General features: G+C 43.4%; 1 protein-coding gene across 3 annotated transcripts in view; it reads right to left on the reverse strand.

Annotated features, from left to right (window-relative positions):
• Window positions 1-1,145: 1,145 nt before the first annotated feature.
• Window positions 1,146-26,198, reverse strand: part of RFWD3 (ring finger and WD repeat domain 3) — a 25,257-nt gene continuing 204 nt past the window's right edge. Inside the window, exons 2-15 of one of the 3 annotated variants that reach the window (XM_026088598.1) lie at window positions 25,860-26,035; window positions 24,797-24,855; window positions 23,673-24,048; window positions 22,034-22,272; window positions 20,176-20,273; window positions 19,892-20,089; window positions 17,542-17,633; window positions 15,193-15,307; window positions 9,431-9,659; window positions 8,069-8,219; window positions 5,603-5,779; window positions 4,370-4,584; window positions 3,822-4,039; window positions 1,146-2,211 (exon numbers count right to left, since the gene is read on the reverse strand). In XM_026088598.1, the coding sequence (XP_025944383.1) occupies window positions 2,068-2,211; window positions 3,822-4,039; window positions 4,370-4,584; window positions 5,603-5,779; window positions 8,069-8,219; window positions 9,431-9,659; window positions 15,193-15,307; window positions 17,542-17,633; window positions 19,892-20,089; window positions 20,176-20,273; window positions 22,034-22,272; window positions 23,673-24,046 (2,250 nt within the window). In that variant the 5' untranslated portion in view covers window positions 24,047-24,048; window positions 24,797-24,855; window positions 25,860-26,035 and the 3' untranslated portion in view covers window positions 1,146-2,067. Of the gene's footprint in view, window positions 2,212-3,821; window positions 4,040-4,369; window positions 4,585-5,602; window positions 5,780-8,068; window positions 8,220-9,430; window positions 9,660-15,192; window positions 15,308-17,541; window positions 17,634-19,891; window positions 20,090-20,175; window positions 20,274-22,033; window positions 22,273-23,672; window positions 24,049-24,796; window positions 24,856-25,859; window positions 26,078-26,198 lie in introns of those variants that run through there. The other 2 variants (XM_026088597.1, XM_026088599.1) reach the window with 2 other exon arrangements.

A 26,198-nucleotide genomic window follows, 5' to 3' on the forward strand; every position in this document is an offset into this window, starting at 1 on the left:
TAACGGCAAGGCACCACCTGGGAATGGCAGYCAGAGCAGCATTTCAGCAGGAAGTTTGCAGGAAACCCCTCTCCATCTCCAAAACCAGAGAAACTTGGGACAGGAGAAGGGGCTGACACCATTCTCCAAGGGTTAAGCAGGGAGCTCTGAGCACCTATGCTTGAAGGGATTTGTCCATTTTTTTCCTTCCCCCTCCTGTCCCCTTCCCACAYATCCAGCCTAGAAAAAGGCCTAGAAAGGAAAACAGGATCCCCCCTTCCAAGGCAGAGTCTTGTTCCTCTTTAGGCCTAATTTTGCTCAATCCCCTCTTTTCTCCTCAACCGATCCAAGGAGAAACGTAGCTTGATGAGGATTCTATCTCCAGTCATTAAAAGCATCCATATCATTTCAATATGAAGCCCAATGTACCCTGGAAATACTACAAAACATGAGAAACCTTACCTGAATACAAGCTTGTTTATGTTCACGAGATAGAAGTTTATCTCAACACTATTCACTGCATAAGGTACAGGAGCACCAGTTATATTTAGTAACGATAAATGCTTTATTTTTACAGTCTATAAAAATATAGCAACAAAATATTACACAGAAAAATATAAAGTTAAGCAGAGATCTTCCCATAATCTCATTTTTAAGACACAGGCAGGATTATAACCTGCACATCCCAGATTTCAGAAAGGAAAATTGTTCTGCTGGTTTAAGTGGTAACACACCGAACCTGAAAACAAGAGATGCTGCTTTCCTCAGCTGGGGCTGAGCGGTGCCGAGGGAAAGGCTTCCAGCAGAGGAAACTTGTCTTGCAAATTCTTTAAGATTCTTGCACCTTTGCTTTTGTTAAGCACAAAACGAAACATAAATCCTGTTTCCTGATCTGACTTGGTCTCATACCCCATATCCTGTTTACTGTAAAGATGCTAAGAACTCACTGTAGCTGCCCAACACACTCATCTCATGACTTGTCATCCCACCCAACGCTCTACAGGGGACTGGGTCTCAGATTTACACCAGCAAGACTGCAGCACGTTTGCACACAAAGATAACTGAAAGCTGTCTGTGACCTGCTGGTGAGCTGACAACTATGGTTTAAGTAAGACAAAAAGTCAGTGAAAGCAAGCTGATGAAATTCCTGAGTTTCTACTAGTTGCTATTAAAAAAAAAAAAAAAAAGCAGCTAATATTCTCTTTTCGTGGTATTGACTGTTTCAGTACATCAGTGTCTTTAAGAAAGGACATCATGGACACAACAACCAAAAGTATAAAAATTATTTCCTTTCTTTTATCCGTATTTCTCTAGTATTGCAGAGGTTTCATTTTCCACAACCAAATTGTCCAAGTTTCCTGGGCTGTTGGGGAGATGGAGAAGGGAAAGGAAATGGGGGACAGACAGTTAAGGGGATACAGTGCAAATAATATGCTCATGACAAAACAGAGATTCCCTCTAGATTTTCCGTGCCTGTTCTCTCCATGGCCACAAGACAGGTCTTTCCCCATGAGCAAAGAACAGCCAGCTTCCTTTGTCCTAGACCTTCAAAAGGAAGAATATAGGAATATGTTCTCTAAAGCAGCAAACTTGTTTTTACACCAAGTATCAACAATTCTAGGGAGATGCCAAAATTGCTACCTTTTCATCACTCAGTAATCACAGCAGGACTCCATGAGAAAGTACAGTGGGAGTCTCAGATCTTCAAGTTCCTTTTATTTTGTTGATTCACAGAAGAGATTTGCAAGTCCCTGTACTGTATTCACACTAGAAAAAAGTGCAGCAACACATGTTGGAGACAGTCCAAGAATTATTACTGTGCTGAGGCAGCTTGCTGAATTTGACTGAAGAAAATTGACCAAAGAAACAAGGACAGAGCTAAAAAGGAGGATGGAGAAAGAAGTGCTCCAGGCAGAGTGTCCCAATTCTTGTCTACTGCCAGAGAGGTGCTGTAGCAGTTCCTGTCTCCTGTAAGCAGCACATGCAGGGAAGCTAAATCTGGGGCTGTACTGTTGCTGTAGGCCAACAGGGCTGGTTAATCAGCAGCATATTTGGAAAGCTCCTCTGTGAAAGGCGTGCAGACCACTTTCACTGCCACTTGTAGATCTTGACCATCTTCTCAGTCAGCGTAGCCAGGAGGTGGGTTTGGTTCACTTCAAAGGGGCAGATGTCCARCACAGGTAGGTCAGCCTGCAGCTTCTGCAGCAAGGTGCCACTTCCAGCATCCCATAACTGTGGAACAGAAAAGGGCGAAGGTTGCAGGAGCCTCCTCTCCCATTCGAAACAGAGGTCCCTTTCTCTGGAGAAAAGACTTGCCTTCCCTCCATAGCACAGCCATTTCTCAGCCCTTGCTCACCCTGAGGCACTGCTGTGCCTTTCCACTCAGCCCCTGAACAGCAAACACAGCCATCAGCCCATCTAGGAGATCTCTGAGCAAAGGGCAGGAGCTTTGGGCCATTCTGCCCAAGCCTGGGTTAGATGTACCTTTGTACCGACAGCATGGGTTTAACACAAGTAAATCATGCTTCACCAGCCTCGTTGCTTTCTACGACTAGATCTGTGCTACGGGGAGAGCAGTGGATGTCACCTACCTTGATTTTAGCAAGGCTTTTGGCACAGCCTCTCGCAGCATTCTTGTACCGAAGTTGAAAGTACCTGATGTTATTGTCTATATGGCTGATAAACTGGCTGGCTCATTGGGCTTTAAAGGTAGTGGTTAATGGTTTGTACTAGACCTGAAGGTCCTTTTTGCACGGGAGTTCAGCTGTGAGCTCCCTGTTTAGTCAAGTCTGCCTCTGATCTGACTACTCATTTTGTTGAGCATTGGGATGGACAGATCTTGTGCCTGGAGATGGTTCTCCTTAAAAATCTGCCATTCTCGATCACCTTTGTCCTACAGAACTGCCTCCACGTGATCAGTTCTCTACCCATTCCCTGAATAATCCAAGTTGCCTCTTCTGAAGGCCAGGTTCTCTATTCTGCTACTTKCCTTCCCCACACCCCTCAGGACCTTGAACTCCACTATTTCATGGTCACTACAGCCAAGGTTGCTCCTGATTATCACATCCTTGACTAGTTCTTCCTTGTTTGCTGAAGAACAGACTTAGCAAGTATCACCCCATCTACCACCTGTGATACGTAGCTGTTCCTAATGCCCTCCAGAAACCTTCTGGACTGTCTGACTCCTGCTGTGTTGCCCTTCCAGTAAATGTTACGGAGATTAAAGTCTCCCTAAGAACCAGGGTTTGTGATCTGGAGATTTTCTCAAGTTACTTAAAGACAACTTTGTCCACTTTCTCACCCTGCTTGGGTGGTCTGTAACAGACTCCCACCATGATGTCACCCTTACTGGCCTCTCCCCTGATCCTGACTCTTAAGACTCTCATGTAGTCCGTCCTCTAAACACCCGAGCTGCTCCGTCATACAAAGGGCAACATCCGTGTTTTCCCTGCCTGTCTTTCCTAAAGAGCCTGTGCCCATCCATCACAGCACTTACCACATTAGCTATCCTGCCACAGCTTAGTTATTCCAGTGATGTTTTAGCACCCAATTCTGTCGATGTGCCCAGCTGCATTCCTCTGGTACACGACAGGGGCTCGCTGCCTACATTCATCTCCATGAAAGTAGACCACAGGCCTTGGCTAATACCAGGTATCCCATGCTATCAGGAAGTTACCTCTGCTACAGGAAAGCATGAAAGACCTGGGTACTTGCCAATCTGCACAGAGCAATGTTTCTGACAAGGTAATTTCCATCATAACACATGAATGCTGTGACTGATAAGGCTTTGCCCCTAAGCATTGCAAAAAATTCTCCACCACACTGAAAGGAAAGTGAGATACCATGGCAGAATTAGATGCCTCATCGCCAGCACACACAAAGATGCTGCCATCCTCCTCTGGGCTCTGAAAAATGGCATTTTTGGTCAGCAACTTGCAGGTGGGCCCCGCACTGAAAGTCTGAACTGGGTTAGAAGAGCACACCACATCTTCAGAGGCTTCTGTCAGTGGGCTGCAGGTCAGTTCCATCATCACGCAACGCAGGCAAGGGTTATTTTTACCTGTGTCACAGGAATAAAAAGGCAGTCTTCGAAAATTTTCATTGCGGACCCAAGAGTTTTCCCACAAGAAGCTTATCCAGAAAAGGATTAAACTACAGAGAAGAGAAGGCCAAGGCAAAGCTAAGTAGGAAAATAAGCAACATCACCTTGCAGCTTCCTTCTCCCCCCCCCCCCCATCCATTTCTTAGCTATGTGCAGATACTCATTACTACAGCCAAGGCAGGTACTACATTTCTGCTGTACCTCAGCACCAAAGCTGCTGTCAAACCCAACGAATGGCAGGACAGAATGACAACGAAAATGGTGCTGCAGATGCACCCCGTTACATACTCGGCCTGTAYGTTGCAAGGCAGTGCCGCGTGTTGATCTCCGTTTGAATATCAATGCATCCTCCAGGTTCCAGTGGCAAGTGATGAGGCCGGTAAGAGGTCCCAGCTTTCTGTTCCCAAAAGCAGGCTCCTTCCAAGGTCCCRGCTACTATTCCACCATAAGGCAGTGACGCTGAGGCAGCTCGTGGCAGGTATGACAGTGACACCATGGGGCACCTGGAAGTACGATTAGCAGGAGTCAGTGCTGCCAGCTGCAGTAATAACACCAGCGTTCTGCCTCACCGCTTCAGAGCTACCCTCCTTGCAACCACTTTGCAAAGAAGGGATCTACAGCATGCTTGAAGAAAAAGCATGCCCTGATTTAATTAGGTTGGTTTCATTTCTTAATAAGACTAGTGGCTACAAAACAGTCCTTAGAGAAAGGAACCCCAGTGGGTTTGTCAAGAATAAGATTATGAAATTCAACACAACTACTGAACCTTCTGTTTTTAGGAAGCATCATACAGCATACATGAGATTTGACACAATTCACAGCTTTAATACCCTGGACCTGTGCAATGGACATCAGGCTCCGGCAGTCAGCAATGCGGTACTAGTGCAAGGTGCTTCCTTTACTGACAGGCAGGCCAACTACTGAGTGACAAAAGCAGCTCCTCCAAGGTGTTTAGACGGGAATCTGACAGCTCAGAGACCCACCTTAGCCTGCTGTGCATTAAATCTCTCAGCCTGTTCCTGTCTTGGCAAGTCAGCCTATTTTGGTCTTCACACTGTGTAAATCCACACACAGCTTACAGGAAATCCCTCCGAGATACACTTTTAAATCAGCATTTGATTCCCCTGAGTAGAAGAGATGGAAGCGCCAGAATCTCTCAGACCTCTTAATAATTTGTCCTTTCCAAACTAAACACTAAACCCAGCTCCCAAACATAAAACAGAAGAACTGTAGTAGTAATACTACATTAGGCTGCTCTGGGGGGGTCCACTTCTGACCACYGTAAGCCTTAACGAGATGCAGGAGCCATGTGTTCATACTAAATTCTGCACGTACCATGTGACCTTATGAAAGGCTTAGCACAAAGCCTGTGCTACGTTTGAGGTTTTTTGAGCAACGGATTCACATGCTCATAAAACAATTCACACTATTACAACTACCGTATGATTTACGGAGGAAGCTGTGTTTAGCTTAAAGTACACTAGGGAAGTTGAGAAGCAGTGAAAAATTCTTAAGCCATACCTGGACTTCTGAGGGGTCAGCTCCTGGACATGAGAACTTGTGTCTCTCAAATCATATACCATGATAGAGCCATTAACCAGCCCAGCGTAGATGTAGTTTGTATCATCAAGACACCAGCAGCAGCTCCAGACAGGACGACCAGTATTGTATGTCTGTACCACAGTGTTTGTTGCCAAGCTGCAGGAGGAAAGCCAAGTGTTARCCCTTCACACAAGCATCTACTGATGAGAAAACAGCATAATCAAGGTAGGCAAATGTGGCTTTGTAAAGTCTTTAGAAAGAAGCATATCACTCTTCAGACCGAGTGCAACTCCTCCAGTACTCCAGACGTTAATTTGAAAAATCTAGACATAATAATCACTTTGAAATTGTCAAGTGATTTAGAGTTCTTCCAAGGCGGTACTTCCTTTTCCAGATTGATCTTCGGAGACTGGGAAAGGAAATCTCAGAGCAGGGTCTCAGCTGCCTTACTGGAAAGGGAGAATTAAGTTACTTTTCTGGGAACAATCAGGAGAAGCCACTCTAGTGTAATCCCGTAATACTGCATATTCCTGGAGATCACGGGTCTCATCTCTTTGGATTACGCCTCTCGTTAATTGTTTCCCTCTGTCTTTTTATGAGGGGAACAGCACTTACGTCTCAAAAGAATCCAATTTAAACAAGAGCAAGCCACTAAGTGGGGTAAAGACAGACAGTTAAAAGCATTCAATTTATACTGTTAAATTGTTAGAAAAATCAATTTGTGGAAGGCTGGAAAAAAAAAGGGGGGAGGGGTGTACATAGGGGGCACAACCCAAAATAGTGGATGAAATTGCAAGTATGTTCTACTTTGACACCAAAGGGAGGTATCAATACAGGCTCAGCACATTGAGATTCGTGCGAGGCAGAAGAGAGTGTGTATCACAGTAATCCGGATATCTTCTACAACATGTAGGTTTCTCCTTGGGGAAGACGATTATGCTCGGAAGAATTCCAGGGAAACAACTAATTGCTCCCAGGTACGGATAAGAGGAACAACCACAAAGACAAAACTAACCGGTGAAAAATAATAATGGGGAGCTTGGTATCAGAGCAGTGATTGGTTAAAAACAGAACAACACCAAGGCCTTGGTGCTATTTTAAACACTTGCAAGCCAGAACAGGAGACTTAATGATATGCTGGATATTCCTTTTGGTGGCATGCCCAGGAAATATGGAAATAGGAAGTTGGTAGAGAATTTCTTAGTAACTAAAGATGACAGAACCAAGAGCATCACTTGGAGACTGAAAGAAATACAAAGACGCTGCTGAAGCAAGCACTTGTCTCCAACACATTCTGAGATCAAGCACAAAGGCAAGAAAATCACAAGTTCTGACACATCCAATCAGGGTGCGAGAGGCAGATTTGGGAGTCAAGTGTCTGAACAGATACTGTGATGAGACGCCACACTCCAGATTAAGCTGAGAAAAGATACCAACCTCATCGGTTAGAAATCCAACATGCCAATCTTAGTGTCCCAGACAGGCAGTTTGGTTTACTTCGAACTAGTCTGGCAAACATTTCAACATGACAACAGGAATGGGAGAGCAAGCATTGCTGAAATTCTTGTTGCAGAATTAAGTTCTCTTTGTTATCTTCACATTCATATAAAAGAATTGGGACTAATCATTCACATAATATCCTGCCTAACCCCATCCTAACTGACAGACAGAGGTGCATAAAGATGCTCCTATAACTCAGTAAAATTCAGTTAGCCAAAGTTTTGAAGCATCTTAAGATTGAAGAGCAGTTGCAGAGCAGCAAGAAACACACTGATTTGTTGTAAATTCCACCAGGACTGGAGAATTTTCTCTCTCAGCGTCTGTATAATTAGTCTCTAACGTGCTTCTTTAAGTCTTTCCTAGCTCTACAGGACCACTGCTCCTCTAGCACATGCTCGGTGATCCTGTCAAACACTTCATATGCCAGATTAATTCCATGATCTGCCAGAAGTTTACAGTCAGAGAAACCAACAGTAGAGCAACAAAGAGAGACACTCCCCCAAAAAGAAAAGAAACTACCCCTCGTCTCTTTGTTTTATGCCATATAAGTCCTCATGCTCTACATTTCACTGTAGTAACGGACAACCAAGCAGACAGGAAATATCACATCTATATGCTGTGCTATGCTTGTGTCTCAATGCAACCTGGTCAATCTGTGCTGAACAACTTGTTTTCCACCAAGATCTCCATGGGGAAAACATCACAGAGTGGTAACTCCATAGCACCTCAATCTACAAAGATCAGAAAGCAAGAGCAAGGCTCTGCCTCTCTTAGTGCCCATGTTCAAGAAGAATATGCAGACCTGATGTCATTTTACCAGCATCTCATAGAAAGCAGAACAGCAACTGCTGCAAGGCACATTCAGAGTGAGAGAGAACAAAATCCAGCCTCTTGCACAGAGCAAAACTCAGCTGAGATAAGTTGCTCTTCCCCAGCAGGGCTCACCTGGTTAGTTTGAGAGTGTTGTCCAGAGCAGCAGACAGCAGCAAGCCGTCTGCTCGCCTGCCAAAAGCCAGTCCCCGAATCTGTTTACTATGGATGGGGATGTACTGACTGCTCTTCAGGTTGGCCGCACTCATCATCTTAACACCACAACCTGTCACAGGAGAAGGATAAARCAGGTTATTGAGAAGCTGCATATGTGACAGGCAGGCCACCCAATCAACTGCCGAGGAGTCTGGAACTAGCGATTTCATGTCAGAACTGCAACGCCCATAACAAAAATCATGGTGTGAYGTACATGACAATGTTATCTGTTGTTCTGGACAGGAACTGCAACATATATAATTTAAACAGCACCTGCACAAAATCCTTAAGGACCCCAGCCAGCAGGAGAGAACTCAAGAACTGCAACACTATTAGTGTTACTAGAGCCTGCTGCTCTTGAAGGACTCAAGTCCTTCAAAGGCATCCTGGCCTAGATAAATACATGCGCAGTGGGATTAGGTGGCTATTTAAGAGAGCAAATGTCACTGCAAAGAATGGTTAGAGGTGAACTTAACCTGTGTGCTACAAGAGTCACACCACAAAGTCTCCATTCAGAGATTCATGCCAAGACAGTTCCTTGGCTCAAAAGTCAGGGAAAGAAAAAAGAAAAAACCACTAAGGGAACAATTTTCTTATGCCCAGATAAGACAARTTCCCAAACCATTATCCAAATTAAAAAGAAAACTGTAAATTTCATCATTCAGAAACATCAAAAAATTTTGCAATTAAAGTCTCTCAGATTCCTAATGCTACATTCGTAGCATTTAAACAAAAATTTGATGTAGGTCCAGCCATCAGTTCACTTGCCCATGGCCACAACAGTAAGTCAGAAACAGGGCTGTCTATGGCTTCTTGGCTTCCTCTTTCCCCACTGGGAAACACTGCTTCGACGCACTCATTTTAAAAGTTTTTTAGAGCACACAATCCACCTACAATTCGGGAAGCAATGTTTCTCATTCAAGCACTGAAGCTTCTCTGCATGCCCTTGTGTGCTGGCCTCTTCTTTCAGAGGACTCATTTTTGCAAGAAGTACCAGACATACCTTTCACCTTCCTATGGAGATGACATTTAGGCAGAAGACCCAGAGTCAGAGATCCTCTGCTAGCAGTCTGCCACAGAAGTGAGGGGGAGACAATTCATCTCAGTAGGTAAGGGTTACCAAAGCAGGGGCCAGGAGAATAAGGAGTCTTGAAAGTGCTCCCAGTTTACAAAGCAGGTGCAAAGCTCAAGCCACAAAAGAGGGAAGCAAGCAAAGAACACAATTTTTGTAAGCCTCCAGTTAGCACCTGTAAAACCCCAAATCCTGATTTGCTTAGTTACCGGGAACAAAAGTTGACTGTGGAGAAGGCTGCGATACCACGAGACAGCTCAGTGAGTCACAGTATGCCATAACCCTGCAGCTTCCAGCCTGAGACACCACAAAGGCCTTCTCAAAATGGTACTTGCGCTGGCTTTGGCTGGAGGGGAGACCACCTGGGAAGCAGGTGCGGGAGCTGCCAGGTTGCTGAGAAGCAGTTGCGCTGTGCTGGGCCACCAGAGCCTTCAGCTCCTGCAAAGAAAAAGACCCCAGAAGGCTTTAATGCATCACTGGAGATGTAACTTTATGTGCTATCTGTTCCAGCTGCACAAAGTGTACTCGTCCCCAGATTGGGGCAGAGAATATGGACTGTGCCATTCCCACGACGTTCCTGAAATGCTGGATTTCCAAGTCCACTGACTATGAGAGCAACAAAAGCATTTGAAAAGCTATGCAGGTTCTGGCAAAAACCTACTCCAAGTCTGTTATTGCATGTGTTAAACCCTGTGAAAGAGAGGGCTCTTGGGCAACACATAGAAGCCAATAACAATTACTACCAGATCAATGCTGTTTAGAAGAGAATGAACTGCCAAGTATTACATGCAACTGAACCACAGGAGAAAGTCAATTAGAACCATTTTCCAGAATTTCCAGAATACCCCATAAAAAAAATAAAAGCCCTAGTTTCAACATAAAGCTTGTTGCAGGAAACAAGTCAGTCTATTTAATGAAGATAACTCTATTCTTGTAAACCCTGGCTAGCAAATTCCAGGAACAACATCACTCTTAAGAGCTCCAGCCTTGTTTCCCCTGACACCCTCCCAGACCTCAACTGAGCTATGCTCAAGGACGCTCAGCAGAGCCCATGTCAGGGAGAGCTTTTGTTAAGTTGTTCCTGGTGGGCTAACAAGATATTGCTAGAATTCCTCTTTCCACAGACTTATCAGAGGTGAGGTGGGTATAGGAGTAGTGGCATCAGCATATTATGAGTCAGCTAAAAGTGTCCAAAGAAGCATTTTGACCAATTTGTTGCAATCCAAGGGCAAAACCAGCCAGTACAGAAGCGCAGTGTGCTGAACTAACTCAAAGGCAATATATTAGAGGGAGTGTACCTATTAAAGAAAACTGCTATTTGCTTCCTGTTGTCTGAACAACATAGATTAAAATTTACATAGCGTTTGAAGCATAAACAATTAAAGGGCCACAAGAGTGAGATTATGCGTATATTAGGAGACTGCAAGCTAGCTTTAATATTGAACCAGCCACTATCACTTAACTCACGCCTAAGTAAAAGCGGCAGTTCTCAAAGAAGCAACAACAAAAAACACTCTACATTAATAGCTACCATCGAGCCATATAACTTTTGGAAACTGCTCAAGAAGTGAGCAATTCTGGTATTTCCAGAGGTCTGATCTGTTTTGCATCACACACATCCCAAGTTCCATAATGGCACACAAATCAAACTTGAAGATTCAAGATGATCCCATTAGAGCAAGCAAAGACAAAGAAATTTGGGGAGGAAGAAAGGGTGGGAGGTACCAGGTTGCTTAAAACAGAAACCAGAGCTTCAGGCTTACAGTAAACAGTCAGTGAAAACAACAAGGAACCTAGAAGAAAGGGACATTTTACTCAAAAATTTAATATGTTCATTATTTCTAAAAAGCAGGAGGATACCACCACTGAGGATCAAAAGGGACTGAAATCACTTGCTGCTCTGGGGAGCTTACAAAAATGGCACCTCCATTCAACACGTAACTTTTACGCAAGTTATTCATGAAAAAGGAAGCCAGGCAATTAAAAATGCAAAGACTATTAGTACTATGTTTACATTTAAACGCAATGGAAGAACCCTGCAGAAGCAGGAAGTCTTACTGTAGACACATTACCAAGGTGATTAAAAATGTTACACTGCAGAACTAATCACACTAATTGTGCCCAAAAGAGGGCTCTTCTGCTAGTATAAGTCTATTCTGTTCTTTAAAATGCTTTGAAGAGTTTCCCCGATTCCTGCTGTTGACTGAAAGTCTTGTAGGCACCCATCTCTCTGCAGACACTAYGACTGCCTCTTCGATTTCAGTTCATCATTGCTGTGATGAGTGAACAGTCACATGGCTTGAAGGAAAGAAAGTGATATAAAAAATTCTTTCTGAGGAGCGTGAATGAGAAGCAGACCCAGGACAGTACAGTTTCACAGGAGAGTGAAACAGCTACAAAGAATTCAAGAGAGTTTGCTTTCGAGTATCCGGTTACAGTCTTAATAGCTGGTACAAAGCTTTAAAGGCAAAGGCAGTTATCAGATAACTGTCACTTTTTGGCTGTGCTCCCACAGACCTCTTAGAGAAGACACGCCAGCTATCTCGCACTGCATGGCCTGAGCCTTGTGATTAATAGAGATAAACGCGTGACCCTACAACCTAAAGCTGCACTGCCACCCTGCAGGCATCCCACCTTCCACGTTCCTTTGGGTCAGGTTCACAGGCAGGCAGGAAAGGGGCACAGAGCATTTTTAATAGGCCTCACCATAAGTAACAAAAGCTTTTCTGTTACAACAAGCACAGCTCTGCAGTATCAACTCACCTTTGCGAGAGTCACTTTTACACTTCCTTTCTTATCCCCGGCAGCGTGCAGTGTCCTGGCACCTCTCTGCCTATTCTCCCTTGACTGCTCCATATTGTTTCCCACCCTCAAAAATGAGTCCCCTGCTCCTGTTCTTCCTACTGCGTATTAAGGCTGGAGGCTAGAGATAGATTGCTTATCATTTTAACTAACTTCTACTAAAATTTTTGGCAGAACCAGGATGAGTACTGCAGTATTTCACATCTGATTCCCAAGAAAGAAAGAAAAAAAAAAAGTGTTTGTGCTTAGAGGAAAAGTTTTTTGGCAAAAGCAGAGCTTCAGCAGCATCGTTTCCAAAATTCAAGCCTGAGCCTGCCACGTAATGTGCAGCACATAGCTCAGCACGGCGCTGCATACTCTACAAGTCCACTTGCAGAAGCAATGCTGTTGAGAACCTTCCTCCACAGCTTTTAGTTCCCCTCTCTCCCTGCAATTTAAGTTCCTTCCCTCGTACTCTTCCATATGTCTAAAGACAACAACAACAAAGTCCCTATTCTAGCATAAATCATCTTAAATACCTCTGTAACAAAGCTGAGGCAAGCTTATTTTTGTGACTCTAATGGACTAGAGAGGGCAAAAAGCACACAAATGAACAAAAAAGGTCACAACTAATAGGTCCCCACCATCGAGGCTGACCATTTAAGAGGAAGGAAAAAAAAGAAATATGCAGGAATTTCAAGAATTTAGGATTGCCATTAGTGAATTCATATGCACGTTATTCATTAAAAGAAAGCCAGACARTTAAAAATGCAAAGACTATTAGTTCAATGTTTACATTTAAATGCAGTGGATGAACCCCACAGAAGCAGCAAGTCTTACTGTAGACACAGTCTCAATAAAGAGAAAAGGCAGGAGCTGGTAAGCAGAGTTTTCTTCTCTGTGCATACTAACAGCTAATTAATACACTCCAACAATTTTTAATGCTCAAAACACAACCAAATCCAAGCCCTATGCTCCAGGACTCAGTTTTCAGCTCAATAGCAATTTTCTTGAAATTGAGAGACTTCAGAAATAAGTCTTATAAATTAAGCGGAACTCTCCCTTTCCCCTTGGGGATCTGCTTGGCACGCAGAATTTTATTAGCACACAGGACAGTCAACATGACTGCTGATGAGGCACAGCTTTCAAGCACCTTAGTAGTAAAAATGGGTTCGCAACGACTTTTTGGAGGAAACTGATGGCATTTATTTTCCATAAGACTTCAGACACCAAGGTTTGTATGCAACCAGTGAACCTAGTACAATTCTTCCAATAACGTTCTGTGCAACTGAACTTTGTATCCCTCTGAACATAAAAGGCATTTCACAGATTTCTTGTATAATCTCATGGCACTTTAGCATATAAAGCCATAAACATACATTAAAAAAAAAAAATCAAACATGTTTTCTTCTGTGTTCAGTAACACTGCTTACCGAAAGGGCAAGGGCAACAGACTCAAGCTGCAACATGGCAAATTCTGATGAGATTATTAGGAAAAAAAAAAAACAAAAAACAACACATTCCCCCTCAGTGAGGATGGCCAAACACTGGCTTGCCCAGTGAGGTCGTGCAAGCTACTTAAAGATACTCAAAACTTGACGTGACAATGTCCCGTGCAGCCTGATCCAACGCTGAAATTAGCTGTGCTTTGAGGAGGAGAGCTGGACTAGAAACCTCCTGAGGTCCCTTCCAATCTAAACAATTCTTTGCAAGTAGTTGCTTTACTAGATGACCTTTCATAAAAGGAGGAATTAGTTACACATATGCTCAGAATACAACTGAACAGCCTGGAGACTTATTCCAGACTTCCCTCTGATTTCTTGCTCCCCAGCAAACCGTTTCTACTTTCTTTCAGTTTATTCATAGTCTAAACAAGCACCTTAAAATTGCCTGCAGCATTCACATTAACCGCTACAGGACAGTGATGAATGCAGTATAAATACTGAAACAGAGCTTAAGAACACAGGGTACTTAATCTTTATAATACATGACTTCAATTCAGTTAGACTGGATACTTTATCATTGTAACACCAACAGAATTGCAGGAAGACTTTATGGAACCTTACCTTATTCACATTTTTCTTAAGCCAAAGTTTAAGTGGACCAATTCTCACATTAGCCCTGATGAGCATACAACCTTATGCAGGAGTTTAGCCAATTAATTTAGCAAGCCTTATGGTACGCCACAAAGGAAGACTTTAGCAAAGAGGATGCTGCTTAAATGTACAGACCTGAGCAGTGTGAAGCTGCAGAGAACTCCATAAGCAGAGAACAGCATAAAACTAGGCAAGAGATAAGATGGGATATAATCTACTTCATTCAACATACAAGAAGTAGTAAGTTGTTGGTGAAGCAGGCTATTGGAAACCTTAATACTGGCCAAACATGCCAGATCCAAACGTGCCACCTGCGTCAGGTGACAAAGTATCACTGTACTGCACGATCCAGAAAGGAAGTGGTTATTTTGCAGCCTGTCGTTTGTTTTCAGTAATTTGTATTTTAAGGGGGTGGAGGTGCCTCATAGCAGGTGTTCAACCTATACCTACAGCCTACCCCAACAACAGGCCAGCTCTGATGGTACCAGATGATGCCTAGAATTGAGTCTTCACTGACCTTCCCCTCCCCGCCCCCAAAAGGAAGAACGTATAGAAGGCATTTAGATATTAAAACCCAGCTTTATACTAGAATCTTTATGCTGCAAGAGAGTACTCAGCTTTAGTAGCCTTTTTACAGTAGAAAATTACAAGATTTTTCGCAACTGGCCACAAGCATGCTTCTTCATAAACTGTTTCTCAAAGGCTTTTGACTACCTAGTGATAGTAGGTCCCATTAGCAGGTTTACTACAAAGGTTTTTAAAGCTATTTTTGCACATTTAGAGAAAGACAAAGAAAGAATAAATTGGTGCTGTATTACCAGGCCTTGCCAGGAATCCACAAAGACCAAGCCCCACTGTTAAGCTCTACTTGCAGGTTTCATTCAGTCTTAGAAGCAACAAAAGTCAGTGTTATATGCTATATAAGAGCATTTCAGCCTGGGATGCTCAGGATACTCCTGATGATTCACCAGTTCTGTTTACTAAATCTCGTCATTTCTCAGTGCTGAAAGCCTGTCTTTTCTCTCCTAAAGAAGCAAGCAAAGGACAGAGGTCGAAGAGGGAGGGAGCCCACTGTCAGCAGCAGCGAGACTCACCTGAACTTGCTTGCGGAGTTTGCTGCACTCATCTGTTAAAACCTGCAACTGGAGACGGCTCTGTGCAGATTCCAGCTCTGCCTGTCTCCGCAACATTTGCTCCTTTTCTAAAGAGCTRGAGGAAGGAGACAAGAAAAGAAATCTTTAGGACTAGATATTACGTAGGACGCTTCTGTGAGCTGTTGGCACCCATCCTTAGGCTTTGTTTCAACACAGGTCACATTCGGGTAAATTTAAAAGTAATAGAAAATCTGATACAACGTTCATGCAGTATATTCCCCTCAAGATGTTCTCGGTTATGCAAYTGCACTGAATGACTCACTCAAGTATTGTTCTAAAGAAAGAACAGCCTTTCTCCTCATCCTCTCTAAACGTGCTAACTTAGTAGAAGGGGGGGGGGGGAACCCACCATATTTTCTGCAGAAACAGTTCAGCAAGTTCTATACCATCAATGTCCACATAACATACTATGTCTGTAATACAGCAAGTCACAACACAGGAAGATCTTCAAGCTTGTTTCTACTACAAATAAGTAATTTTGTACAAAATCACTTATTTGTAGTAGAAAAGTTTGTAGCAGAAAACACAGCTGCGCCAGCAAATATACAGATACAAATAACTTCTCTGTGTGATGCCTATATAGAAGCCATACTTGCTACCACCTCACCTCAAACCTAAAAGGCACATAAACACAATTTAACAGAAGTAGTTTTGATAAYGTACTTCGATTTCTCTTTCACATATGCTTTACATATGACGGGATGATTAGAGAGGGGAAAAGAAATGCCAGGATTCCCTAAAGTTATCTACACGTTTGGTCTACAACAGTAACTGCTGCATCCTGCACTTCAAAAGCCRCAGTAATCCAATTATTTCAGTAGTGCACGTGCAGAAAGAGCTGGCTTGCCCAAGCTCCTCTTAAATATGCAGACCTGGTCCTGCATGTTTACCAAGCGCAAGATTCTGCCATTTCACTATAGCTTCTTCACATTTTTGTTACATAAAGAACAAATGAAATGCTATATTTAACCACCACAAACACATTATTTACACAAGTATCCAGAGCCTGAGGAGCTGCTTTACTGTATCTGAGGAACAAAGCCATGATCTTATACCTAATTCAAGGCTAAATATTGATGCGTTTTTCCCTTAATGTTAGCCACAAGTGGAGGAAGAAGGCAACGTGCCACAAAGCAGCCATTGCCAGCTTAGCTGGACTGACAGGCAGCCACTGCTGTCTGCCTACCAACAAAAACAGGAGGCAGACAAGATGTGGGGAAAAGCTGCAGCAAGAAGCAAATGGGAAAGAGCTGCAGCAAAATTGAAGCATTAGCAGCAGTTGGGTAACTAACTCTCCCTGAGAAATAACAGGGCTTAAACACCCAAATGCCTTCTGTCCTTTTGAAAAAATATATAAAAACTTTATTTATGGTTTGTTTTGCAATGCCCATCCAGCACAAGAAGTACGATCCCTCTAAAGGTACAGTTCTAACACCATCAAGCAGTGGCAAGCTGGATAGAACACACTTCTAATTAATAATTACCAGGATAGTGAGGTTTCTCTATCTGTAGTACTTTAAATGCAGATCATGTTGAAAGAAGAACAGCCGTATGCTTGGGCACATGTGTTAAGGAGACCCCATTTCAATTCTATTCAATACAAGATTCAGGAGAACTCGGAAATTTGCAGCTTTTTAATTTCAGGAGAGTATCTGTGACAGCATCTTACCGAAGTTCAGCAACATAAATTACAGAAGAGAAATTAGTAGTCATTTTCATACTGTTTTTCCCATTTTTTCAATAAAGAGCCTACATTTAAGTTGGAGAGGGGAGCAGAGTCACAGTAATGCTTGCTGACCTTTTAGAAGTAAAGCTACTTGAAGAGTTTGACAAAGCAAGATGGAAAGTGATTCATATGAGAGATTACAGTGTTTAATGCATACAGAAAAAGATGGCAGAAAAGGTCAGTTATTCACCCTCCTTACATTTCTAAGTATGCTCAGCTTTTCTCCTCTAATGATGAATTAGCAACATACAGCTTTTTGGCAACAGCTCCGCGTATTCTCCTGTGGTGACATTTCAGGATACAGCACAAGATAGCTTTTGCAACCCCAATGCCATGAGGTACCATGATTCTTATCTAAAAAGGAATTTCTCCTTCCAAGTAACACAGGCAAAATAGCAAAATCTTGGTATGTTACAAAAGCCACGCTCGTGATAATACCAGTTAAGGAAATGCACAAATTGCTTTAGAAAGTACAGCAAATTAAAGCATGAAGTAAGAGTCAAGGAAAGCTGCAGCCTGACACATGATCAGCGAGGTTTTATCTTTAAGTGGAGGCTCCATACCTTTTCATCTGTTCCTGTTCACTGGTATCCAGTGCTTTCAAAGTCCGAGCATACAGGATCACAATGTCAGAACGTTTTGCTTTCTTATTGCACTGAAATAAAAGAAAGGGTTAGCTTTTCCTACAAGGATTTAACATTCCCTTTAAATCCAAACCATGCATCCCTACAAGCTGTTAGGTATTCTTGTGAGATATCTTTTTAGTTTTGAAGGGAGGGATTGATTACAAAAGGAAAAAAAAATCCAGAGAAACAAAAGGTTGCATGTTTACTAGGCACCTCTTTGTGCAGACATTAGAGTTCTAACCAGGGCTACTACAACAGTTTTATTATTATATCCTATTGCACCTTTAATAACGTATCTCCTTGCTTCCCACTGAATGTGTTTTGCTGAAGCACCAGGGACGACACAGCGTAGTCAGGTAAGTTCTATGAACAAATCAAATAAAGAAGCAGCCCAAAACAAAACACCAGTTGTACCTCTACTTTGAGAGCATCAGGACTGGCTGCTCAGACAACAGACAAGATTCAGGCACCCCTGAGTATTCTAAACTCCATTATTTTCATATTATGCTCCTTTGATAAAATCCCTTCGGCCCAAATCCACAAAAGCATTCTTACATCAGTATGAAACACTGATTTCCCACCAATTTCAGTGATACAAGGAGATTCAGATATATTTAAATAATTTTGTGCATCTGGCTGTGACCACTAAGTACTTCAGATTCTTTTCTACAAAGATGAGATAATACCTCCTTGAACTGGGGACCTAGAGAAAGTTATGATATCTGCAAGTCTATTGTTTTAAAACCAGGCTTTGYTGATTACAAAAGAGGCAGTGAACACTGAGATCAAACGAACCTTTAATTACTTCTGAACCTTAAATTACCATGTGTGCGTAAAAGGCTCACTTATCTATTATTTAGTAGCATGACAGTATCACGGACTGTAGTCCCAGATCTGAACAACTCCCCCCCTCCAAGGAACTGCTTTGCAAAGCAGTAAGTGGACTAAGACAGCTCTCCTGGCAGCCGACAGCTGTCACTGGCAGGATTTGGCATGCTGCAATTTCACTGTAACTTGCACTCAAGCCACTTAGTACACAGAGCAACACGCACAGCAACCTTGTGCCATTCAATCAGAGAATACCCAATCGCAAAGAACAGCGATTGAAAATGAAAATGATTGAGCTGCAAGGTTCCCGCCAGAACAAGCAGTTCTCCGAAGAAAGTTTTGGTAGTTACATCACGAGAAGAGAAATAGGTAGCAAGTGCCCCTTACGAACTGTTAGGGTTCCTCCCTCAGATGACTATTTAACAATACGTTATGCTTGACAAAACGCAGCAGAATCAGTAGAGCAGTGGTGCTGTTTTCTGGAGCGCTTCCCCTTATTTCAAAACAAAAGTAAATAAACGAGAACAAAGAAGTCACAAAACTCCAAAAAGCTTACACAGAACAGAGATATGAGGAAAAAAAAACGAGATGTGGAGCCTTTGCTATGGGAACAGCAGTTCGTTACATTTAATCACAGGGCACGTCAGGAAATTTCTTGTTCAGAGGAGGGAATCCTGCAGAAAGTCAGGCAAGGCTACGGAAGATCTCAAAGTGAAAAAAGCTAGAGAAATCCTGGGCTTCCAGCCACAGAGTTGGAAAGCAGCAGAATTGAATTCTATTTACAAGGTACTCTGGCCTATTTTTTTTTTTTAAACATTCCTTTCTGGATAAAATGAATTAGGAATGGAAGAGTGCAGACCTAACCAAAAGGGATCAATGTTACCCAAGGGAAGAAAAAACAAACCCAAAAAACACACCCTGGAAAAAACAGATCTACCACTCGCAATTGAACAATGAAAGACGCAGCTTGCTTCTCAGTTCACTCTGTAAACTACCTAAACAACCAGACCTGCTTAAAGGCTGCAAAAGCATATGCAGTTCATAATAGAAAATTAACCTACTGAAAATGCTTCTCTCAAACAGATTTCCTGTCCAATAATGTGTTCTTTATGCTTAATTAATTGTTTCTAGGAATCTGTGCTCTCTCCCATTCCCACACTCCAGGACCACCGTGAAACCAATTACAGGTTTAGCACTTGAACTCTCAAACTTTTGAGTCTGCTACTCACAAATACTCTATTTCAGGGAGAAAATCCAAGGTAAAATTCTCCCTTTCAAACAGTGCTAGCTGTTCCTGACCTAGTTACATCAAAATAATGGTGATTTTTGTTATTTCTGACAGCATGCAAAGGTGGACTCTTTATGCAGCAAGCAGTTGCAATCGTTATTGTGATCATGCCTAGAACAAGAGTTACCCAATAGCAAGCCCTCTTCAATGCACATAAATGTCCATTTTTACCTGGGGGCACTTTCCTGCCTGTCCCTTGAGCCACCTTTCAATGCAGGTGTAACCAAATAGGTGTCCACACCGCAAGGCTGAGAGACGGTGGCCCCCAGCATTGGTCCACTGCTCAAAGCAGATGGCACAGGTATCTCCTTCTTCCTCATCCAAGGGTGCAACAGGAACCAACGGTTCCAGTTTCTTTGGAGGAGTTCTCTAAAATAAATGAATAAGACAAAATTTAGACAAATGCAGCATTTACCATCTTTAGTCTGTCCCCCAAAGCATTTAGGTAACTTTACCCGCTTTTGCTGGATGTCAGCCTCTTCATCTTCATGACTTCCAAGTTCTGCAGAGGAAGGCAGAGCTGGAAGTGGCTCTGCTTGGGCCTGATTGGAAACTAAAGAAAGCACTGATTAAAAAAGCATCAACTGAACTGATACATAAGGGGGGYGGGGTGTCTCCTTGACTAGATCTGTAATCATGAGGGCATCGAGACAAGCAGTGCCACAATGGCACAGGTTACATACAAAGCTTCAGATCACCACCCTGAATACAGAAGATCAGGCAATTTGTGTGTGAGCCACTCTATTATGCAAGGTTAGTGCCAAACTTTGTGCTTTCTTTTATAGAAAGAAGCAGAATCACGGCAGGCTCACTGACAAGAATGGAGCTCTTTTGAAGACTGCAACTGTTATCAGGATTTTCACGACCTGCTGGAAACAAGCACATCTTCATATGAGCCTACAGTTGGGTTGACGTTAAGGTTACAACCCTGAATCACTGTGCCCAGAGAAAGACAGGCATCCATATGTAGAAGTTATTTTGCCAGGGTATGAAAGTATGCACATTTCTTGTGCCAAGAAAGCATTTACAATATGCTGTCTGTTCCTTTTCCCTGTCTTAGACAGTTTTCCAGCTAGTAGTTATCTGAACTATCAGTTCTGCTGGGCCATATGTTTTTTGTGGCTGGCCTCTGTTAGCCCTTCTGTTGCAGCACAGGCACACAGAGGCATTACATTTGAATTAGCACCACTAGCACGCTGAAAAAGGAGCAGAAATCACTGCCACCTCCTGGAAAAAACAGAAGATTAGTCACAATTAGTACCCAAGGCAGATATTGTCAAGCCAGCAAAGAGGTATCACCTTACCCTGGCTAATGTCAGTAAGAGGTTTTCAGCCTCTGTAGTTCTGGACTGAACAGGAACCAGTCCTTACACAAGCAAAAAAAGGACAAAGGGATTCCAGAGAACCCAAGAGAGAGCATATGTTCACATGATATCATGCAGCACTTAACAGTTTGAGCTCATGTCACGTGTAAGATTAACTCAGAGTGACCGGAATGAATCTGTTCAGAAAGCACCTCATAGACATACCCCCAAAAGATGTCAAGGTGAGCTGGCCAATCAAAAAAAACAAACAAAAAAAMCCGAACAACGAGGGCAAAAAGTGAAGAATGGAGGCATTCCTTAGAGCTTGAAGCAAAGAAAATCTTGTTCACATGTTCTCTGGGCATCATTAACCTTGAATACCAAAACAATTGTTTGTCACTTATTTTCACTATAGAGTGTGGCAGTCTGAACATGAGTTTGACTAACAAATTGTCAGCCAGAAAAAGCTGAGGAGCGAAGAGGAGAAACAAAAAGCCCACCATCCTAAGTACCTCAGGATCTCCGCAGCTAAGTGTTACAAGAAGTTACAGGAGAGACAAGAAAACTCTGGACTGAAGCAGATGAAGTCCCAAATAATTAAAAAATCCTGCGTCACATCTGTCTCCAAGAAATGAAAGCACTGCTGATTGCCAGAGATGTGACCTGATGTTTTCAGTAATATTCCTTGGTAACAAATAAAGGAGGAAGTGTTCTAAGTAACAATCTCTAAACTTGAAGTTATTTTCAACATTTCCAGGATTATTTATAACTTGAAAGTAGCAATAAGATTATATTTAAGATTACAGCAACAATCACTCATTGCTGCTACTGCTCTTGGAACTGCTTGCCAGAAAGCCTTGTGGTAGCAACCTGCTCCTCTCAGCTGTGGGCATAATGATCTCTGTGCACYGTCTGTTGTGAAGCTCGAAAGGATTTCCCTGCTGAGTTTGGGAGCAGGAAGACGAGTTTCTGAAACTAAGCCTTCACACAACGCAAATAYAGCACAAACCTCCTAAGCTAGCTGGTGTAGGTGTCTCCTGGGCTGATGGTAACAGCGGAGCTCCAGCATCCACCTCTTCCTCCTCCTCCTCCGCAGAAGTGCTGCTGTCAGAGTCGCTCACTTCTATCGTTCCATCTGAGCTGTGTTCCTGGTTGTCCCCTGGAATGTGTGAAGGCTCCAGACGTGGAACTGATACTGTGGCTGGCTCTTGGGTCCTGCTGATTTGAAAGTAACTGTCCAGTGCTGCCCTGAGTCCAGAAAAGCAAGAAATAAAAGCCACATAGTTATTTCAGGTAAAGTGAAGGCTCAGTACATTTCTCTAAGCATATCTGCAACAAGATTCCTAGGCTCTGACTGCACCTATGAGGGTACCAAAATTATCAAGGAAGTCCTTGTCTGGTTGARGGGCAATCCAGTACAATGCAGTGAATTGCCCACTTTATCAGCAACGTCATACTGCAATCATTCATTTTGCTCAGCTCAAAGAGAATCTCCTTTGCATTACCGCAACGTTACTGCTGTGTTTTACGATGGCATTGTGGTGGGGTTGGTAGAGGTGCAGAGAAGAAAAGAGAGGGAGACAAGTATTGTGCATTATTAGCCTATGAAACTACTAACCTGTACTTACAACTGGAACTCAAACTTGGTTCCTGTAGACACCAGTAATGCTAGATACACGTGGGCTGTATCAGACTCATCCCGTTGACTACTTTGTGCCTAGTCTTTCCACCTTCCCCTCTGCTACTGTTTTTCCCCGGAAAGAAACACCATCTCCTCCCCTCCATCAGCTCAGCTATCATCTCAATTAATCTTCAGTTTCAAAGCAGAATTTTGTCAGGTTGCCTTCCAGCCCTGAGAACTACAACGACCTTCACAAGCAATCCAAGGGCAAATACTACAGTTACATTTAATCATCTGGGAGGAGAGGAGAGCTTGGTCTCACTGAATTTAAAGGCAATTCTCCAGTTAATTAGAATTTCACCCTTGGCATTTACAAGGAACACAAAAAAACAAGAGGGAGGAAAAAAAAAAACCACGAAAAACAAACCAGAAATAGGGATTTCTTAGTAGCTGGATTGCACCCCCACTCATCACACTTTAAAGTCAGTCACAAGTGGTATTACRCATAGAATTATTTTCTTTGCCTGGAGATAACACAAAAACTATACAAAAAAATATTAGTTTACGTGTCTGTAAAAGTTTCTGCAGTCGTCACCAGAGGACCTAAATCAGGCAATCCCAAATCAAAGGTGAAATGTAAAACAGCACAAGCTCCACTGAGCTAAATGCTGGCTGGTGGTGCTGAGAGTCAGCACTGCTGCAGGAAGTATCAGCAGGAATCTGGCAGAGCAGAAGGATCTCAGGGAGCAGCAGCTCTGGAAGTCAGAGAGAGTGGAAGGGCTCAAAAGTCAACAACACTGCCAACCTAAGAGATGGTGAAGAATTCATTTAACGAGGAGCAAAAGATTGCCAGAAGAGGTCAGAGTGCCATTACAGAGGTTAAAAGATATGTGAGGTGCACAGAATTTGGCCATAATCCCACAGTGGACTGAGCTGACCTCCATAAGCCAGGAAGCATGGCAGTTTTTAAACCGATACCATAGGTTTGATAAGACTGGGTTCAAACCCAATTCCATTTCTGCTTTACCTGGTACTGACTGTCCTCTGGGAGCCACCAACTCTTTGCTGCCTACGAGCTCTTCTTACTTGCGGACGCTGCGTGATCTGCGGCACAGGCAATAGCTGATGCTGATCAAATGCTCCCCGTAGCCTCTGCAGTCCATGGAGAGCCAAGGCAGAACCCGACTGCTGGTCAGGGTTGACAGCAGTCCTTGTTGTATCAGCATTCGATACCACAACAGCTCCACCAGCAGGAAGAACTGTAACACTGTCTCCTTCTTCACCAAGCACTGGAGTACGTGGTACCCTGTGATCAGAGGGCTCYGAGAGACGTGTCCCGTGGTTCTCTATGTGGTAACTAGCCACTGGTTGCAGATCAACTTCCATCTCTTCTTGAGCCATTTCTGTAAAGAGGCGATAAAAACAACTAGTATCTGCAAGGCTGCACCCTGCTTGTAGCATTGCGGTGGCATGAATTTGGTGCATCAGTCAGTGACTACAAAACCCTGTAGAATTCAGATTAGAGAGGCAATTTGTCCTTTTGCTTTAGACAGGCAGCAAAGCTAAACCGACTGTCTCAAGTCAAGAGATGTATGTTAGCTGGCATAGCAGGCAGCACCCTCCCAGGGTCCCTGACTATGAACCTTGGCTCGACACTATCTAGTTGATTTAAGCCAGCCTTCAGATGAAAATGGAGAGCTAAGAATTTCTTACTAGCATCATCTACTCGCTGGCAAACGCATTTGGATCTTGGAGTACACAGTTTGGAAAATATTTTCACGCTCTAGAGATTCTGTCCAGTGACAGGCACTACACAAACACCTACAAATACAGCCAGAAATCAGCTAAACAGTGCAGTCCTTTGTCCATCGCATTGCTCTTTCTGGAGGAGGGTTTATTTTCAAGTTTCTTCGTAGGTAAATAAAATTCCCTTACAATAACAGCTCTCTGTGAACCTTACCCACAGCTTATTTAATAAGCTTTTCAATTTCTTTATAATCACCAACACCATACAAACCCAGGAAGGGTATTTATTATACCAGAACCCACAACTGAGGCATCGTGGATAGTAAGGCACCTACAGTATCAGCATTTGCGGAGCCATAKTCAATCTGAGACTAGAAAAACATAAAACTTGGCAATAAAACTCACGTGTTATTTAAGCATGGTTGCTTCCAAACATCTTTGAGATGAAGATTTCAGGTAATCTCCTAAAAAGAAATAGAACCTTAAGCTTTGAAGGAAAAAAAGAAGAGGCAAAAGGCTGTGCATTGCTAATAATAAAGCTGCCACAGAATTAGAGCATGTTAGGCGCCCTGTGGTTCTACAGACAGTCTTATGACACAAGAAAGCAAGATTTCTTCAACTGAATAAATAAGTACACCAAGTAATCCTCTTTTTTTGAGGGTGGATCAAATTCTGCAAAATGCTGAAGGTCGTTTGTATCTTCAAAAGATACTTAGGCAACCATAAATCTGAAAGGCCTTGGAGATGGTAGACCTTTAGCCTTATTTAAGAGCCCAAAGCACATACCAAAACTTATTAGGCTAGGCCCTGTGCAAACAGAGCAAAGACTGCTTCTAGTGCAAAGAATAACTAGAAAAAAATATATATATGAATTACTAGAGGGGGATGTACTAATGATAATGTATTTTTAGAGACCTTTTGATAAGTTCTAAGTTATGAAGCATTTTATAAATCTTAACCTAAATAACATTTCAGCCTAAGCTAGGCAAAGAGGAGATGCCAAACCCTGTCCCCYCCATGAGAACAAACAGTCACAGTCAAGATACAGCAATGTTCAACCACGTGTTCCTATAATAACATTCAACCATACTGCTTCTCTAGCACTGAACTCATGTTCATGATAGATTGCCACTCAACAGCACAAGGCACTCCTTATTCTCTCATAAATTAACACCGAGGCTTAAAAATATTACATATATTAACCATTCTGGACTAACTTGCCATTCATATTTCTTCGTAAAAGATGACGCAATACTGGCATTTGCGCCATTAAACCTTGGAGCTTTCTGACAGGGGGACAGGCCAGCGCTGCCCCATGACAGCCGGGCACCTGGCACTGACAGGGAGGGCGACGTGTCCCTACAGACAAGCTCCTCAGGCCCGGGTTGGAGAATCGCAGCGCTTCCCCGCGGAGARGTCCGAGCAGCAGCAGAGCAGGCTGTTCCACACAGGCACCTGTGACACTCACCAGAAAGCTCGGCTCCGAGGCACCAGCTTCCCCTCGCGGAGGCCTTCTCGCCGCCGCGGCAGACCTGCGGCCTCGGCTCTCCACCGCCAGCGCTCGTCCCCCCGCGGCCGCTCGGACGCAAAGACGCGCCGGACTCGATACGCGGCGAGACGCCACCACTACGAGGGGTTTCTGCCCTTTTAAGGGATAGTGCAACCGCTGCGGCCTGGCAAAGGGAGCGGGGCGACCCCCACCCGCCGCGCCGAGCCCCCAGCGCTCGGCGCCTCGTGGCCCCGCGGGCGCCCTGAAGCCCCCGCGCCGGGCGCAGCCAGCGCCGCCGCCTCGCCAGGCCCCGGGAGG

This window comes from Apteryx rowi, unplaced genomic scaffold (assembly GCF_003343035.1).
Source record: "Apteryx rowi isolate R43461 unplaced genomic scaffold, aptRow1 scaffold_776, whole genome shotgun sequence".
NCBI lineage: Eukaryota > Metazoa > Chordata > Aves > Apterygiformes > Apterygidae > Apteryx > Apteryx rowi.